This window comes from Pristiophorus japonicus, chromosome 4, assembly GCF_044704955.1.
Source record: "Pristiophorus japonicus isolate sPriJap1 chromosome 4, sPriJap1.hap1, whole genome shotgun sequence".
Lineage (NCBI taxonomy): Eukaryota > Metazoa > Chordata > Chondrichthyes > Pristiophoridae > Pristiophorus > Pristiophorus japonicus.
The window spans coordinates 129,581,715-129,599,774 of NC_091980.1; the positions used below are offsets into that span (position 1 = coordinate 129,581,715).

Genomic DNA, 18,060 nt, shown 5'->3' on the forward strand with positions numbered 1-18,060 from the left:
CTATCTTAAATGTATTCAATGACCCTGCCTCCACACACACACACACATTACTGACAGGGTTCTGCACTGTCTGAGGGGCAATACTGAGGGATTGCTGCACTGTCTGAGGGGCAGTACTGAGGGATTGCTGCACTGTCTGAGGGCAGTACTGAGGGATTGCTGCAATGTCGGAGCTGCCGTCTTTCAGATGAGATGCTAGACCATCTGTCTCAAGATGCTATTTCGAAGAAGCGCAGGGGGCGTTCTCTTCGGTATCCTTAACAATATTTATCCCTCAACCAAAACAGATTATCTGGTCATTAACACATTGCTGAACTTGATTGGCTGTAAAAAGCTTTGAGACATCCTGAGGCCATGAAAGGGCTATATAAATGGAATTATTTCTTCTTTCTAAGAGGATAAGCATTCCCAAGGCTGCCACAATGAAGTCCAGATGCAAGTCTTTCTTTCTCTTTGGACTGCAGTCCATTTCATTGCTTGTAAAATGTCATGGTAACATAACAAGAACTCAAAATCCCACGGTCCTCGCCACATTCTAGCTCCTGTGTGTACAGGTGCTCACTAAACTTGGAAGTGATGGAGTATCTGAGCACTTGAGCTTGTCACATTCCTCACATGCACTGTCCATTCACCTGACCCGCTGTCGGTTGCTTTGCAGACTCACTGGTCTGTCTTTGGATGCTGCATCCACAGATACCTGAAAATGACCAACCCACTGAACCGCGCAGAATATTAAAAAGACACTGACTCGCAAACAACGGAAGATTCAATTAACCTGGACAAGGTGGCCGTCAGCAGGGCAGCGGGCGTTCGAGGTGGTCGTTCGGCCCGACTGTCCACCTCTCGTCCACGGCTACATTCGTGCCCGGGCGTCCCTGGAGACGGAGCATGTGGTGTCCATCGACATGCTCGCGATCTTCCGTGAGAGGAGGGACTGGAGTGCATCATCACCCCTGGCAAACAAATTTTAATTTGATTACTATTGTTTAAAGTTTAATTTGTTTACTGTGATGGTTTTAGTGCCTCTCCCCCCTTTTAGCCAGGGATCACTTGTATAACTTGTGTTTCAATGCCTTAAAAAAAAAGGGGGCACTTGAAAAGTTTTTGGAGTGTGCCCCCACTCCCCCCCTTTAATCAGGAGGCATTTGATTATTAGTTTACAACAAAAATAGTTGTGTGCCTTTAAACAGGGGAGCCATGTTTGACTTTAAATTGTCAATTGCCGGCAAAAAGAAGGGTCAAACAATGATGTTCATTCTTCAAAGTTCATGACTGGCTCTGGGAGTCATGGCCCCGCCTCCCTTTATTTGATTGGTGCTCTGACAAAGGCTGCAACTTGTGATTGGGTATGATGAATGACACTCACAGCTAGGTTGTCCCACCCTGGATTATCCAGCAGTATAAAGACAGGAGTTTGAAATTAGTTAACTCTTAGCTTCTTGCTTCAACAAGGCTTAGATTTTTGGAAAAGCAAATTAGGATGGAATCTCAAGTGCATCAGAACTACCCCAAGGACTGTGAAGCTGCTGTCAACCAGCAGGTCAACATGGAGCTCTGTTCCTCCTATGTTTATCTCTCCATGGTGAGTCTTATATTTCTGAGCACTTCACAATGGAACCTGTGCAATGTGAATTTACTACATTCTGTGCTGTATCTGGCTCACCCCTCACTTGATGCAGTGAATTCATTTGTTAAAGCTATACTATAGAAATTATCACCTTGTGTATTCTTTAACAAACTACCTCTGTTCCATGCAGTACCTGAGCCATATTCGGTGAATCTTAATGATTCTTTTTCCTGGGCTCTTGTGAGCTTGTAGTTGAAGTTTGTTTGTAATACACTCTGCTTTCAATGCATGGAATTCAGAATTTATATCCTCATTTCCAAATCACTCCATGGCCTTTCCCTACCTTGCTGTTTGCAATGAGGGGATTCAGTCTTCAAATTAGAACCAGACAATTTAGGAGGGAAATCAAGAAGCAATGGTGGAAGTTTGGACCGTATTCTCTCCCTGCTTCCCATATTCCACCCACCCAAATCTGTGGGTGCCTGGGCAAGGTTTTTGTTGGGTAAGGGTATCAAGGGATTAGAACATAAGCAATAGGAGTAGGCCATTTGGTTCATCTCTTCCCTCAATTCCACCTTCCCGCACTATCCCCTTGGTCCATAATTTCTTCAGTTTCCCAAAAATAAATTGACCTCCTGTCTTGAATATACTCAATAACTGAGCATCCACAGCCCTCTGGGGTAGAGAATTCCATAAATCATCACCCTCTGAGTATTGAAATTTTAACCTTTCTCAGACTTTAATGGCCAACCCCTTATTCTCCAACTATGACCCCCTGGTTCTAGATATATCCAGTTAGGATAAGCTTTAACCCTGTCAAGCCCCTTAAGAATTTTGTTCAATTAGATTTGCACCTCATTCTACTAAACTCTAGAACATTGGCCTAGTCTACTCAATCTCCACATAAGGTAATCTCCTCATTCCAGGAACCAGTCTCGTGAACTTTTGTTCCATCTCTAAGGCAGGTATGTCCTTTGTTTGGTAAGGCGACCAGAATTATACAAAATACTCCAGATGTGTCCATACCAATGCCCTATATTATTGTAGAAAGAGTTCTTTACTCTTGAAATCTAATCCCTTTGTAACAAATGCTAACACCATTTGCTGTCCTAATTACTTGCTGGATAAATGGTGGTAAGCTGCAGATCTGACCATTGAATGGTCGAACAGGTTTGAGGGGCTGAATGGCCTACTCCTGTTCCTTACGTTCTTGACGACCTCGATTTTAGCTACCAGTTTTTGCCTTTGTCTTTTCTCTAACTCCCTTTTTGATTTATTGGTGGTAAAGCCTTCAGCCATTTCCCCCCCTACTCGGTGGAACTCTCCCTTAATCCCTCTGCTTTCCTACCTTGACCTCAAACTCTGAGGGGTGGTATCTGGTTGTCTGTTGGAATACCTTGATGTTTAGTGCTGAAGGTGTGAAATGAATGCTGCTTAGTTTTGGTTCCACGGGATGAATGTAGCCAGTAACAATTGGGCCTGATGTACTGTATGAATTGTGCACTGTGACTAGATCTCTACTTTTCCAGTAGTGCCCCATGTATAGCCTGAACAAAATAGATTGGGGTCAGTAAGCCATCATTGGTGTGGTACTGTGTATTATTAATAAATAATAAATAATAAATAATAAATAATAAATAAATAAAAAATCTCACTTCTAAAGCTACACATGAGCATTAGGTGCCAAGATTAAGGTTTAGATTGGAGCATGTTCTATCAAAGCTGAATTGGTAACCATGGGATGATACTGCACTGAAGGAGGTCATTTGGCCCATCATGCCTGTGCTGACTTGAGTGGAGCTATCCAACTAGTCTCTCTCCCCTGCTTGATCTCAGCCTTACAGATTTGTCTGTATTAAGTCTTTTTTTTTAATGTTGCCATTTAATTTACTTCCACCATCCTTTCAAATTGCCCATGCAGTTAAAAATAACCAAGTTTCCTCTAGTCCTTGTCCTTTTGCCAATCACTTGATTTTTCCATTAGCCAGTTTCCCTATTGCTAGGGGATTATCCACTCTCTCTACCACATTAGTGAAGTCAATGGGCTGGTGCTCGCCTGTGTAACATTGTACATGGAAATTCAGGGAGACTTTAAATCCTTTTGCCGGAAGCAAAATTGAGTTTGGCTTTATGTACAATACCCACAATAATAGGTCTGCCATGTGATGCCCAAAAATTCTGATCTCTCCATAGTCCTTCTACTTTGACCGGGATGATGTTGCCCTGCGTCACTTTGCTGAGTTCTTCAAGGAGCAGTCACATGAGCAATGTGAGCATGCTGAGAAACTGATGGAATTCCAGAATCAGCGTGGAGGCCGAATCATCTTGGCGGACATCAAGGTTTGGTTCAATCAAGGAGTGGCCTCCTATCTGGATCCCCTAAGATTGCTTGTTTCAAATACCTCCTAAAGGAATTGGCTCCATGGTTGTGGTATTGGAATGCAGTAATTCTATATTCCTGTGACATTGTTTATGGTAACATTGATGTCTGGTTGCTTTTTCACCCCTATTTTCCTTGTACTGTCTCTTGTTTAGTTTGTTCCATTGTAAGTGAACTGCCTGTGACTTTCTGCTTCAGAAACCAGAGCAGGATGAGTGGAGCAATGGTCTGGAGGCGATGCAGAGAGCTCTGCAGATGGAGAAGAATGTCAACCAGAGTCTGCTGGATCTGCACAAACTCTCCACTGGGAGCACCGACCCTCATGTAAGTTCCTCATGGGGTTCTAGTTAAGTTGGAGGTGGTGGATTGTTGCTGTCCTTGAGCTGTTTCAAAAGTGCTCCATGCCCAATAGCTTTGTTTTTGGCGGTCTCTCCTGGGTTTGTCAGTGGAGAGGACTGGGAAGTTGGCCTACTGTGGACATTGAGAAGTAACTATGTCCCAGTGTTTCCAGGATCTAAGCTCTCATTGTGCATGAGTTACTGGATCTTAGAGCAAATTTACATCAATCTCAATTGCCCTACTTTATTATTCTCCAGTCCAAGATGATTAAAATTCCAACTCCAGGGGATGCTCTGATGATCCTTTATATCTGCTACTAGCCATAACTTGTTTCCCTCTTCTCCTTCAGTTGTGTGACTTCCTGAAGACCCACTACTTGGATGAACAAGTGAAGATGATCAAGAAGCTTGGAGATCACATCACCAACCTGAAGAGATTGGGAGCCCCTGAGAATGGCCTGGGGGAGTACATGTTTGATAAGCACACGTTAGGGGAGAGTGATTGAAGCTTATGTTCAGTACGTGAGACTCTGTCCTGAAGCGAATGATGGCTTGTGGCTTTGTACAGGCTGAGACCTGGTCTTGTGATGTGAAATGTAATTGACTGTAAATAAACTGTCCAATATGGAACTGGGTTGTCTTTTTGTAAATTTGAGTGTTTGCTTATCTTCAGATTAACAGCATTTGGTTTCCATCAGACAAGAATTATACTGGGCTGTGTAACAGCTTTATTTTCCTCTCTCCTTCAGGTCTAAGTCTAATTTATTGAGCTACAAATTTAAGCTTGTATGTTGAGCTAATTTTAATTCTGTTTATACCTTGGGAGCAATTTGTCTTCATGTATTTCAATTATTGTGTTCCAGCATTTCTCTTCACCTCGGATTGTAACACAACTTGCTGCTGATATAACCTTTAACATAGTAAAATGTACCCAGGCATTTGGCAGGAGTGTCACCAAACAAAAATGAGTGACAGGAAAGATGACTAAACTCTTGCTCAAACAGGAAGGTCTAAAGGGAGTAAGAAAGAATTTTCAGGGTATGAACTCTAGAGCTTGGGCCAAAGTAACTGCTTCCACTGGTGGTAAATATTCTTTCTGCTCTGTGTCAATGGCAGCTCTTTTAATCCCTCAATACAACAAACTCTCAGCTGCTGTAATTTTGATAAAAATGCATTTAATTTAAAGTAAGCTTTTACCAATCCCACTGAGTAGTTCCTGTGGCATACACTGGAGGTCCCTCACGGAACCCAACTTGGTGCTGCTGCTGACTTTCTGGTCAGTTTTGTGGGCAAAGTAACACAACTGTGGAGACCAGCAATGTCTGAGCTCATGGTGGGAGTACCCTGAACTCATGGTACTGTAAGTGGTTTGAGTTAGTTATTTTACATTTCTGTACACCCCCCCCCCCCCCCACCCAAAAGCCATTTTAGTTCTAGACCTGGGAATTATAGTAGTGAACAGAATATTCAGTTTCAGATAGATCTCTCTGTCATAATGCTTTCATGTTAAAGCACCTGCTTGCTTCCAGTAAAACACACCCCGGTGGCGTAAAACAAACACAATCCAACACACAAGACGGGCCCATCCGAATGCAAAGTATCCACGACTAAAACACCCCTGCTTGGATCAATAGTGCACCATTGAATATGTACCAAAGACTGTGCGTACACCTATGATCCGTGCAGAACCTCCCCACTAAACCCCTAAGGCTTGGTTGGTATGCACAACACCGCTCCACATGATGTGCTGGTCTAAAGGATATGTGGGCTGGGATACTGCTCACCAGTTACCCCCTCTGGCTTATTCGCTGCTTCTCCCGATAAGGCCTATCTTCTGGTTTCGTATCAGTCGTTTACAAGTTCCAGTCTCAAGGTCAGCTTCGCAGTCAAAGTCACGAGGCTGTCTTTTCTTGTTGATGGTTTCTTCTCTCTGTCCCAGATGGAGTGCTCGATCCTTGAAGGTGTTGAATAAAGCAAGCAACTGTAGAAGATAGAGAGAAAGATGGCAGTAAACTGCTTTTCTTATACCTGAAAAATGCTTGCTGAATCCTTGCCCCATAAACCAGTCCTTTGCCTGAGGCAGTCCAACTAAAGAGCATGATTCACATCTCCGGCCTGTGCCTTTGTTACCAGGCTCCTCCTGGGGATAAAGGCTCCAACGAGTCTGGGTGGCCAATAGCTTCCTTTGTCCTGAGGTTCCTGTGCTCCAGGGCTATCTCATTCCAGTTTGATGGCTTGAGCACTGACCAGTTTATCTGATCTCTCACTGATGGAGGACCCTTTTGTCATGCAATGGGAACCCATCAGCCATCTACCTGTGATGAGGTTCCTGCATTCAGCCATTGACCCATCCCAGACTATCCCCACCCACCTGATGTGTATTCCTGTGGAAAATGCCTGGGTCTGTCCCAGTCATGCTGTCAGCTCTGTAAATGAAATATGGAAAAGCAATGTCCAAACTTAAAGTCCAAAATCCTGAAGTTTGTGTCGATGTTTACGCCGATGCTTACAGTACAAAAGGCAACTACAATTGGGTGATTGGGAAATGCATCTCAAATGTTGGCCTCTTGGGGCAGAAAGTGTGAATTCTTTTTGGGGATAGGATGAACTTGGTTCCTAATATTTTTTCTGTTTTGTCTTTCGGATGTTGATTGAATAAACTGTCTACCTCGGCTCCCACGTGAATAAGAAGTTGTATAAGGCATTAAAGAGAGAGATAATCATGAACTGTACTCAAATAAAATGTATTCCTTCTGCAAGGAGTAAAAGAATTTCATTAAACGCAAAAAGCAATAAATTAAACCACCAAGGAAGAACAATAAATATTTCTCCTGCCCCCACACCCTTCAACACTTCAATTGTATTTATCCAACGTTTATAAATTAATTAGTTGAGAACTGCAATGAGTGAAATGGAATTGCCATCTTCAATCATTCCTCGTTAATGTCTTTGCATCTCTCAAAGTTTCCAGTCACCTTATTCAATCTTTGCTATTGTATGAAAATTCATCAATGGCAAAGGAAGCTTCTCACCACCTTGTGCTTTCTTTGCCTACCGCCATCCCGATTCCCCACAGGGAGTGACACTGAATGAAAGAGATCCTGTGGAAGGATCAAAGCTTCCCTCAGTCCCAGTAACCACAGGCCTGAATCGAAGTCTCTGCTGCCCACTGGGCTGGCATTGAGTGTGACCATGTGATGTCCATCAGTTTGCTCAAAGCCCTTTGTGACTGCATCTTGGATCCTTCGACCAATACAGGTGTAAATACCCAGATAGATGTTCGGTTCAGGTGGGTCAACATTCTCTCTCTATCCACTCTATCAAACTTTTCATAATTATAAGGACCTGTGTGTGATTGGTGGCTCTGGATCTGAATCACTGCCACCCTCTCTGACCTATCTAAAACAGAGTTTTAATCCAAGGGAACACCTCTCATCAGCTAATCCATGACTGAACCACTTCTGCACTGAAACCAGACGTCACGGCGTTGGATCTCAGAGAAACACCAACATGAAAGGCAAAGGACCAGAGAGGAGAGATGAGAATTGTTTTTGCGCAGAGAGTTGTTGTGATCTGGAACACGCTGCCTGAAAGGGCGGTGGAAGCAGATTCAACAGTAACTTTGAAAAGGTGAATTGGATATATAGGAGGAAAGAAAAACATTGCAGGGCTATGGGGAAGGAGCTGAGGAGTGGGATTAATTCGATCACTCCTTCAAAGAGCCTGCACAGGCACAATGGGCTGAATGGCCTCTTTCTGTGCTGCATTAATCTATGATGAGACACAGTTACAGAACAACTGAAGAGGGTGTAAAAAAAGATTTACAAGGATGATACCAGAAATGTGAGGGTATACCTATCTTGAAAGAACAGGCTCTTTACTCTTGAAAAGAGAATGCTGAGGGTGACCTAATAAAGGTCCTTACAATTATGAAAGCTTTGATAGAGTGGATACAGAGAGAATGTTTCCACTTGTGGAGAAGAGCAAAACTAGAGGCCATCAATATAAGATAGTCACCAAGAAATCCAATAGGGAATTCAGGAGAAACATCTTTATGCAGATAGTTGCTACCACAGGAAGTGCTTTAATTGAATAGTATAGAAGCATTTAAGGGGAGGATAGACAAGCATATGAGGGAGAAGGAAATAGAGAGTTTTGCTGATAAATTTAGAGGAGGAAAGACGGGAGGCTCGAGTGGAACATAAACGCCGGCATGGACTGATTGGGCCGAATGCCATGTTTTCCAAAGCTCTGATTGGCTCTGGGCCACAAACCACCCCAAAAGAGCTAGAATATGGTGTTGAGATAGAGGATCAGCCAAGATCATATTGAATGGCGATGCAGATTCGAAGGGCTGCATGGCCTACTACTGCTACTAATTTTCTATGTCTCTTTTGTGAATTGGAGCCTGGATTCAAGGAAGATTCCTGATTGACAAATCCTGAGAGCCAATCATCATTGGTGATAGAAACATAGAAAATAGGTGCAGGAGTAGGCCATTCGGCCCTTCTAGCCTGCACCGCCATTCAATGAGTTCATGGCTGAATATTCAACTTCAGTACCCCATTCCTGCTTTCTCGCCATACCCCTTGATCCCCCTAGTAGTAAGGACCTCATCTAACTCCTTTTTGAATATATTTAGTGAATTGGCCTCAACAACTTTCTGTGGTAGAGAATTCCACAGGTTCACCACTCTCTGGGTGAAGAAGTTCCTCCGCATCTCGGTCCTAAATGGCTTACCCCTTATCCTTAGAATGTGACCTCTGGTTCTGGACTTCCCCAACATTGGGAACATTCTTCCTGCATCTAACCTGTCTAAACCCGTCAGAATTTTAAATGTTTCTATGAGGTCCCCTCTCATTCTTCTGAACTCCAGTGAATACAAGCCCAGTTGATCCAGTCTTTCTTGATAGGTCAGTCCCGCCATCCCGGGAATCAGTCTGGATGTTATTCCTTCTTTGAATGCAGCTGGCCCAGTAGTATAAATAAAGGTGCTTCTGTAAGAAAAGGTTAATACTAGAACTGTGCAGGTGATAGTGTAATATAGGTCGTGAGGATGGCCTTCAAGTGTGTCAGAACTATAAAAAAGACTGTGAGGCTGCTGTCAACAAGCAGATCAACATGGAGCTCTGTTCCTTCTATGTTTACCTCTCCATGGTGAGTCTTGTATTCCTTGTTGCTACATTCTGAAAAGTTGGAAATTCTCCAGTTCCATGAACTGGCTTTAAGCTGTATTTCTCTGGATTCCTTCCCTGGGGGAGAAGAGTCTTTGGGCAGTGAGGGCTTCAGGTGTGTAATACAGGGGGATCTTGTTGAGTTAATGGACTGCTCCCTGTAGCAGCTGCCCTCTGTTCAAGTTTAAAATCTGAAACCAGCTCAGCTGCTGCCTGAGTGTGTTACGGAAGAGCACAAACCTGGTCAGGGCCTTGTTGACCTGAGACAATGTTCAGTTTCAGTGGGGGATCTGTAGTGAGTGAAATGTGGGCAGGTCCTAACTAGTGATCTCATTAATTGGAGGTGAAATATTGAGAATCCTGGCTTTGGAGCCCTGCTCACTGCTGAGATCTCTTGTAGGCATTAGGCACCTGCTGAATATATCTAAACACTAAGCATTAGGCACCTGCTGAATACACGAATATGTTTAAAGTGGCCAAATATAAAATGGCTGCCTGGAGGGCTCCTCCAAGCATGATGGGAAATCAGGTAGTCAAGCTGTGAACTATTGACTGAGACTGACCGAGCAATAACCCTGTGAGGCCCACTGCCAGGAATGCCTTGGATACAAGATAACTATAACAAACCATTATAACTCCACACAGCAGAGCCCCGAGAAATAGAGATAAGGGGGGCCTACATCACATAACGAGGGCATGAATCAGCCCGAGATGACAAGAACCGAATATGTAATTCTAATAAGGAGGCTACCCAAAGACAGCACCCAAGGATAGTAAGATAAAGGGGGCCTGGACCATGTTACAAGATGCATGAGTAATTCCTAGCAACACACACCTTAGCAACACATCTCTTGGCAACACATGAGCCACTTCACATTTAGAGACTAACTCTATCTATTGGTCTAATTGAATCTATAATCAGTATGATTGGATAGTATCCAACCGAAATGGGCTGATGTAACTGTCGTAAACTGTTGTAAAACATATAAAAATCCATGAAACTATTTGTTCGGTGGAGAGTGGAATACCTGGAGTTAACCAGAGGCTCTCTCCCCACCGGTGAAATAAAGACCGCTTTGGTGTTGGAACCGATTCTGAGTGTCGAGTGATTCTTCCGAGAAAACACTAACACTAACACACTATTGCTGCGAAAACTACTGGAGTGGAGGATTTTTTTCACTCCGTGCCCAATCTTGGATTAGAAAGGAAGAATAATCATTTCTATAGTGCCTTTCACTACCTTGGAATGTCCCAAAGTGCTTTGTAGCCAATGAAGGAGTTAAGTGTAGTTACCTATTGTAAAGTGGGAAATGCAGCCAGCCAAATAGTGCACAGTAAGCTCCCACAAACTGCAATGAGATAATGATCAGATCATCTGTTTTAGTGGTGAGGGTTGAGGGATAAATATTGGCTGGCACACTGCAGCGATCTCCCCTGTTCTCTGAAGTATTAACTAGAACAAAGGAGTAGGCCATTGGTCCCTCAGCCTGATCCATCATTCAACAAAATCACTGCTGATCTTCTACCTCAACTCTAGTTTCCTGCACTGTCCCCATATCCCTTTGTTCCCTAAATATCCAATCTATTGATCTGTCTTGAATATACGCTTCTGGGGTAGTGAATTCCAAAGATTCACCACCCTCTGAGGGAAGAAATTTCTCCTCCCCTGACTCCTAAATGGCTGACCCCTTATTCTGAGACTGACCCCTGGTTCCTGACTCCCCAGCCAGGGGAAACCTCCTCCCTGCATCTACCCTGTCCAGCACTGTAAGAATTCTGTATGTTTCGATGACATCACCTCTGATTCTTCCAAACTCTAGAGAATATAGGCTAGTGTAAATGTCTCTTCCTTGAGATCTTTCACATCCACCTGAGGACAGACAGGGTTTCTGTTTAACGTCTTGTGTGAATGACCAGAAGTATTACTTATCCAGGAGTAGAATTGAGTTTGACTAGACCTCTTTCTTCCTGTTACAGGGAGGAGTGGCTATCCAACTCAGGTTAGTGAAGCAAATTGCACTTTAGCTAGTTAACAAATGGTATTTATTTTTGAAAGACTCAGAATTAGCTAACTAGGGGGAAAAATAATATTCTTGCATTGTAGATGAAGATCTATGTCTGAAGAAGCTGTTTAAAATTCTCTCCGCAGTCCTTCTACTTTGACCGGGATGATGTTGCCCTGCGTCACTTTGCTGAGTTCTTCAAGGAGCAGTCACATGAGGAACGTGAGCATGCTGAGAAACTGATGGAATTCTAGAATCAGCGTGCGGGCTGAATCATCTTGGCGGACATCAAGGTTTGGTTCAATAAATGAGTGGCCTTCTTTCAGAATCCCCTTGGCATAATTTGTTTTAAATACTTTCCAAAGCAATTTGTTCCAATTTGATTCCATGGTTCTGGTGGTGGAATGCAATAATTGCATATTCCTGTGATGCATTGTTTATGGTAACCTGGACGTCTGGTTGCTTTTTCACCTGTCTTCCTTCTACTTTCTCATGTATGTTGTTTAATTGATTGTAAGTGAACTGCCTGTGACTTTCCTCTTCAGAAACCAGAGCAGGATGAGTGGAGCAATGGTCTGGAGGCGATGTGGAGAGCTCTGCAGATGGAGAAGAATGTCAACCAGAGTCTGCTGGATCTGCACAAACACTCCACTGGGAGCACCGGCACTTATGTAAGTTCCTTCATGTGGGTTTTTGGGTACATTCGGGACATTGGAACATTGCTGTCCTGGAGCCTATTCCAAAGATCTCTGCCCAATAGTGTTGTGTTGGGGTATCTCTCCTGGGTTCTTCAGTTACTTGGGGAGAGGACTGGGAGGTTGGCCTGCTGTAGACATAAATGTGTTTCCAGCATCTGAGCACCCATTGTATAGGAGTTACTGAGTGAGTGGAGAAAATTTACATCAGTCTTAATAACCCCACTTGTCTATGCTCCAGTCCAAGAGGATTAAAATACCCAACTTTCGAGGGATAAGTTTGGATGTTGCTTGATCTGTTCCGGCCATAACTAGATTCCCTCTTTCAGTCGTGTGAGTTCCTGGAGACCCACTACTTGGATGAACAAGTGAAGATGATCAAGAAACTTGGAGATCAAATCACCAACCTGAAGAGATGGGGAACCCCTGAGAATGGAGTACCTGTTTGACAAGCACATTCTGGGGGAGTGTGACTGAACTGACTGATGGGATCAAACTATTTGTGTTTTGTACTTGTATTTACATAATCAGACCCCTGTCTTGTAGGGAATGATGGATTGTGACTTTGCATAAAGGGCTGAGACCCATCACACTAAATATACTGTTCAACATTGGATTGGGTTTTGTCTCCTTGTAAATTTGAGTGGTTGCTTATTTTTCATTTAACATGACTTGGTTTACATCAAACAAGAATTCCACTGAGCTGTGCAACAGTGTGATGGGATGCAGTCCTATGAAATGTGTTCTTCTAGTGTAATGTTGATGTATTGACTGGGATAATCAAGCACCTGTTGTAAGATCTAAAATGTTCAACTGTGCGTTCGGACAATTGACAGCCCCATGGGATATTGGCCCAGTGACCAAAAGCCTGGTCAGATGTATGTATCAAGGAGATATTTTGGGAGGGATCTCCAGAGCTTGGAACTTAAAAGCTGTATAAAATTAACTGTTCCATCTATCTGCCATTATATTTTGTTGGAGTGAATTGTCATCAATGCAACATCTGTTAAAGACAGGGCCAACTTGCAAGTAAATCAGTGTTGCACCATTTCAGTCCAGTGAAGAAAAAGTCCTGGATTAGCTTCCTATTTAGTGTACCAGCCCTGTGAAGGGCAGTTTGTATTCAGTAGCTTATATAGATCTTGTTCAGTTATCCAGGCAATTCAGTAATGAGATTCACTACTGCTGCTATAGTCTTTCTGTTAAGCTTTATAGGCAGACAAGCACTGTCTCAGTACACTGAACTCTGGGCACTACAATTGGGTGAGGCAGAAAAGCAACCGGTGGCATCAGCTTGCTGTCATGGCTTCATTGGTTAGTGTGGGATACCCTAGTGGGTGTGGTTCTGGCACAGCTTCTCTTCTGCCTCCTCCCATCATGGTTGAATAACTTGCCAACATAACCTCGATTCACCTGAATAAGGTATTGAATGACTCACTATACTCCGACAAAATATAATCCTTCGTGAAGGAGTAAATGTATTTAATTAATTCCACGAAGCAAGAGGCACAAGATGTTAAACCCATTTCTCCCCTGCCCTGGCAGCAATGCCTAAACCCTCAATTTATAAGCCCACTTATACAATTATGTATTTAGTACCATTGCAAATTTCATAACTATCACCCTGGATTAGATCTCCATTTCTCTCCTTCGCTGCCTTGAATGGATTCAAATGTTACTGGAATTTATTGGGTCGAATTAAATTGCCATGAACACGCATTCCTGTTTAATGTCTTAGCAACTCTCAAGCACCTTTGGGGTATCAATGTTACAATATTTCATATATTGATGAGCCCCAGTTCCACGAGTCAGCCGTTTGCGTGCTGATGGGTTTGATGGCTTCATGTATTCAACAAAGTTTCCAGCTCACTCGATGTGAAACTTTACAGGGGTGCTCGTGTTTTAAGAATTACTTACAATTTACAGCACAGAAAAAGACCATTCGGGCCAACTGGGCCATGCTGTGGTTTATGCTCCATGTGAACCTTCTCCCACCCCACTTCATCTAGACCTATTAGCATAGCCTTCTATTCCTTTCTCCCTTGTGTTGATCTAGCTTTCCCTTAAATACATCTATATTCTTTGCATTCAGAGTTATTACTGCGGGTAGCTCAGTAAACGTACCGCTGCTGCTGTGGATTTTCTGTTAAGCTGTGTGGGCAAAGAAGCAAGTAACAGCTATAGAGACCCGCAATGTCTGGGCTCAAGGCCAGTATTTATTGCCCGTCCTTAATTGCCCTTGATAAGGTGCTGGTCAGCCATCTTCTTGAACTGCTGCAGTCTTGTGTTGAAGGTACTCCCACAGTGCTGTTAGGAGGGAGTTCCTGGATTTTGCCGCAGTGCCGAAAAAGGAATGGTGATATATTTCCATGTCAGGTTGGTGTGTAACTTGGAGGGGAACTTGCAGGTGATAGTGTTCCCAAACTTCTGCTGCTCTTATCCTTCTAATTGCTAGAGCTCATGAGTTGGCAAGTGCTGCTGAAAAAGCCTTGGCGAGTTGCTGCAGTGCATCTTGTCGATGGTACACACTGCAGCCATGGTGCACCGATGGTGGAAGCAGTGAATGTGGAAGGTGGTGGATGGGGAGCCAATCAAGCGGGCTGCTTTGTCCGAGATGGTGTCGAGCTTCTTGATGAGAGTTGAAGCTGCACTCATCTGGGCAAGTGGAGAGTATGCCACCATACTCCTGACTTGCACCTTGTAGATGGTGGAAAGGCTTTAGGGTGTCAGGAGGTGAGACACTCAGCGCAGAATACTCAGACTCTGGCCCACTCTTATTACCACAGTATTTTATGCGGCTGAGCTAGTTAAGTTTCTGATCAGCGTTGAGCCCCAGGGGTTAATGCTGGGGAATTCAACGACAGTGATTGTTAAGGACAGGTGTTAGACTTTCACTTGTTGCAGATAGCCATTGCCTGTCACTTGTGTGGTGCCATTGTTACTTGCCCATTATCAGCCCCACACTGAATGTCATCCAGGTCTTGCTGCATGTGGGCATGGACTGCTTCATTTTCTGATGTGTTGCAAATGGAACTGACCACTGTGTAATCATCAGCAAACATCCCCACTTCTGGCCTTTATGATGGAGGGAAGGTCATTCATGAAGCAGCTTAAGATAGTTGGGCCAAGGACACTGCCTTGAGGAATTCTTGCAGCGATGTCTTGGGGTTGAGATTATTGACCTCCAACAACCATCTTCCTTTCTGCTAGATATGAGTCCAGCTAGTGGAGAGTTTTCTATACTCGCATTGACTTCAATTTTACTAGGGCTACTTGATGCCGCACTCAGTCAGATGCTGCCTTGCTGTCAAAGGCAGTCACTCTCACCTCACCTGGAATTCAGATCCTTTGTACATGTTTTGACCAAGGCTGCAATGAGATCAGGAGCCGAGTGGTCCTGGCGCAACCCAAACTGGACATCAGTGAGCAGATTATTGTCGACAACATCTTCCATTACTTTGCTGATGATTGAGAGTAGACTGATGGGGTGGTAATTGGCCGGAATGGATTTGTCCTGCTTTTCCTGGCAGGACATACCTGGGCAGTTTTTCACATTGTCGGGTAGATGCCAGTGTCTCTGTACTGGAACAGCTGGGCTAGAGACGCAGCTAGTTCTGGAGCATAAGACAGCTAGGATGATGTTGGGGCCAATTGCCTTTACAGTATCCAGTGCACTCAGCTGTTTCTTGATATCATGTGAAGTGAATTGAATTGGATGAAGACTGGCTTATGTGGTGGTGGGCACTTCAGGAGGAGGCCAAGAATTTCATCCATGAGACACTACTGGTTGAAGATGGTTGTAAATACTTCGGCCTTGTCTTTTCCACTCGCGTGCTGGGCTCCGCCATCATTGAGGATGGGGTTATTCAAGGAGCCTCCACCTTCTATTTGTTTTTTAATTGTCCACCACCATTCATGACTGGATGTGGCCGGACTGCAGAGATTTGATCTGATCCGTTGATTGTGGAATTGCTTAGATCTGATTGTAGCACGTTAGCTCCACTGTTTAGCTTACATGTAGTCCTGAGTTGCAGCTTCCCCAATTGACAGCTCATTTTTAGTTGTGCCTGGTATTGTGCCAGACATTCTCTTTGCACTCTTCATTGAACCAGGTTTGGTCCCTTGGCTTGATGGTAATGAGTGAACGATACGCCGGACCATGAGGTTACAGATTGTGGTTCAATACAATTCTGCGGCTGCTGATGGCCCACAGTGTCTCATGGATGCCCAGTTTTGAGCTGCTAGATCTGTTTTGAATCTATTGCATTTAACACTCTGCTCGACCTACTCACCACAAAGGAGGGTGTCCTCAGTGTGAAGACAGGACTTCGCCTCAAAAGGATTGTATGGTGGTCACTGCTATCAATGCTGTTATGGACAGATGAATCTATGGCTCGTAGATTGGTAAGGATGTGGTCAAGCAGGATTTTCCCTTATGTTGGTTCTCTCACCATCAGTCACAAGCCCAATCTGGTAGCTATTTTCTTCAGGACTCAGCCCGCTTGGTCAGTGCTACCGAACCACCCTTGGTCATTGACATTGAAGTCCATTGCTACTATGAGTGCTTCTTCCAAGTGGCCTTCGACATGGAGGAGTACTGATTCATCAGCTGAGGGAGGGCGGTAAGTGGTTATCAGCAGGAGGTTTCCATGCCCAAGCTTGACCTGAACCCATGGGACTTGATCGGGTCCATAATTAATGTTGAGGACACCAACCTCTACTCCCTCCCGACTGTATACCACTGTGTCACCACCTCTGGTGGGTCTGCCATTCCGGTGGGACAGGACATACGCAGGGATGGTGATGGAGGAGTCTGGGATATTGGCTGGAAGGTATGATTCTGTGATTATGACTATGTCGGGTTTTGCTTGACTAACCTGTGGGGCAGCTCTCCCCAGTTTGCCACAAGATTCCAGATGTTAGTGAGGAGGACTTTGCATTATTGACTGGGCTGGGTGTACCATTGTCATGTCAGAGGTCGGTGCCGAGGTCGATGCCGGGTGGTCCTCCTGTTTTGTTCTTAATGTTTCTCGTAGCGGTTTGTTATAACTGACTGACTTGCTAGGCCATTTCGGAGGGCAGTTAAGACTCAACCACATTGCTGTGGGTTTGAAGTCGCATACAGGCCAGACCAGGTAAGGACGGCATATTTCCTTCCCTCAGGACATTAGTGAAGCAGATGGTTTTTTACGACAATCCGATAGCTCCCTGGGCAACATTACTGATACTAGCTTTTTATTCCAGATTTTAATTTAATTTACTGAAATTAAATTCCCCAGCTGCCGTGGTGGGACTTTGGATCATTCGTCCAGGTCTATGAATTACTCATCCAGTAACATAACCACTATGTTACCGTACTCTTTGCATCTCTCAATGGCACTTTTGGAGTATCGATGTCACCACAATTCATACGTTGATGACTCACAATTCTGCAAGTCAGGTTCGGTTTGCGTGCTGATGAATTTGACGGCTTCATGTTTCAGACAAAACAAATTCTTCAGGTCAATCGACGTGAAAAACTTTACAGGTGCCCATGTTTTAAGAACTACATAGAATTTACAGCACAGAAAAAGGCCATTCAGCCTGGCAAATTGCAGTGGTGAGCGGTCCTTCTCGAACGTAAAACGAATCAAGGATGGGACAAGATCGACTTAATATTCTTTCAATTGAGAGCGAAGTACAGAGAGGACTTGACTTCACACACTGAGCCTCTTCCCAACTTCATTTAATCGTATCAGCATATCCTTCCAATCCGTGCTCCCTCACGTGTTTATCCAGTTTCCCCTTAAACGCATCTGTGCGTTTGGCCTCATCTATTCCTTTCGATGACGAGTTAAACATTCTAAACACTGAGTAAGGAAATTTCATTTGAAGTCTCTTAGATTATTAATTCTATGGAGATC

General features: G+C 44.0%; 1 protein-coding gene across 1 annotated transcript; it reads left to right on the top strand.

Annotated features, from left to right (window-relative positions):
* The first annotated feature begins 1,480 nt into the window (after positions 1-1,480).
* Positions 1,481-12,606, top strand: LOC139262551 (ferritin heavy chain B-like). Its single transcript, XM_070877714.1, has 7 exons — positions 1,481-1,582; positions 3,761-3,907; positions 4,146-4,271; positions 4,636-4,783; positions 11,437-11,459; positions 12,008-12,133; positions 12,487-12,606. The coding sequence occupies exons 1-7, from the start codon at positions 1,481-1,483 to the stop codon at positions 12,604-12,606; spliced, it is 792 nt and encodes a 263-aa protein (XP_070733815.1).
* The last annotated feature ends 5,454 nt before the right edge of the window (positions 12,607-18,060 follow it).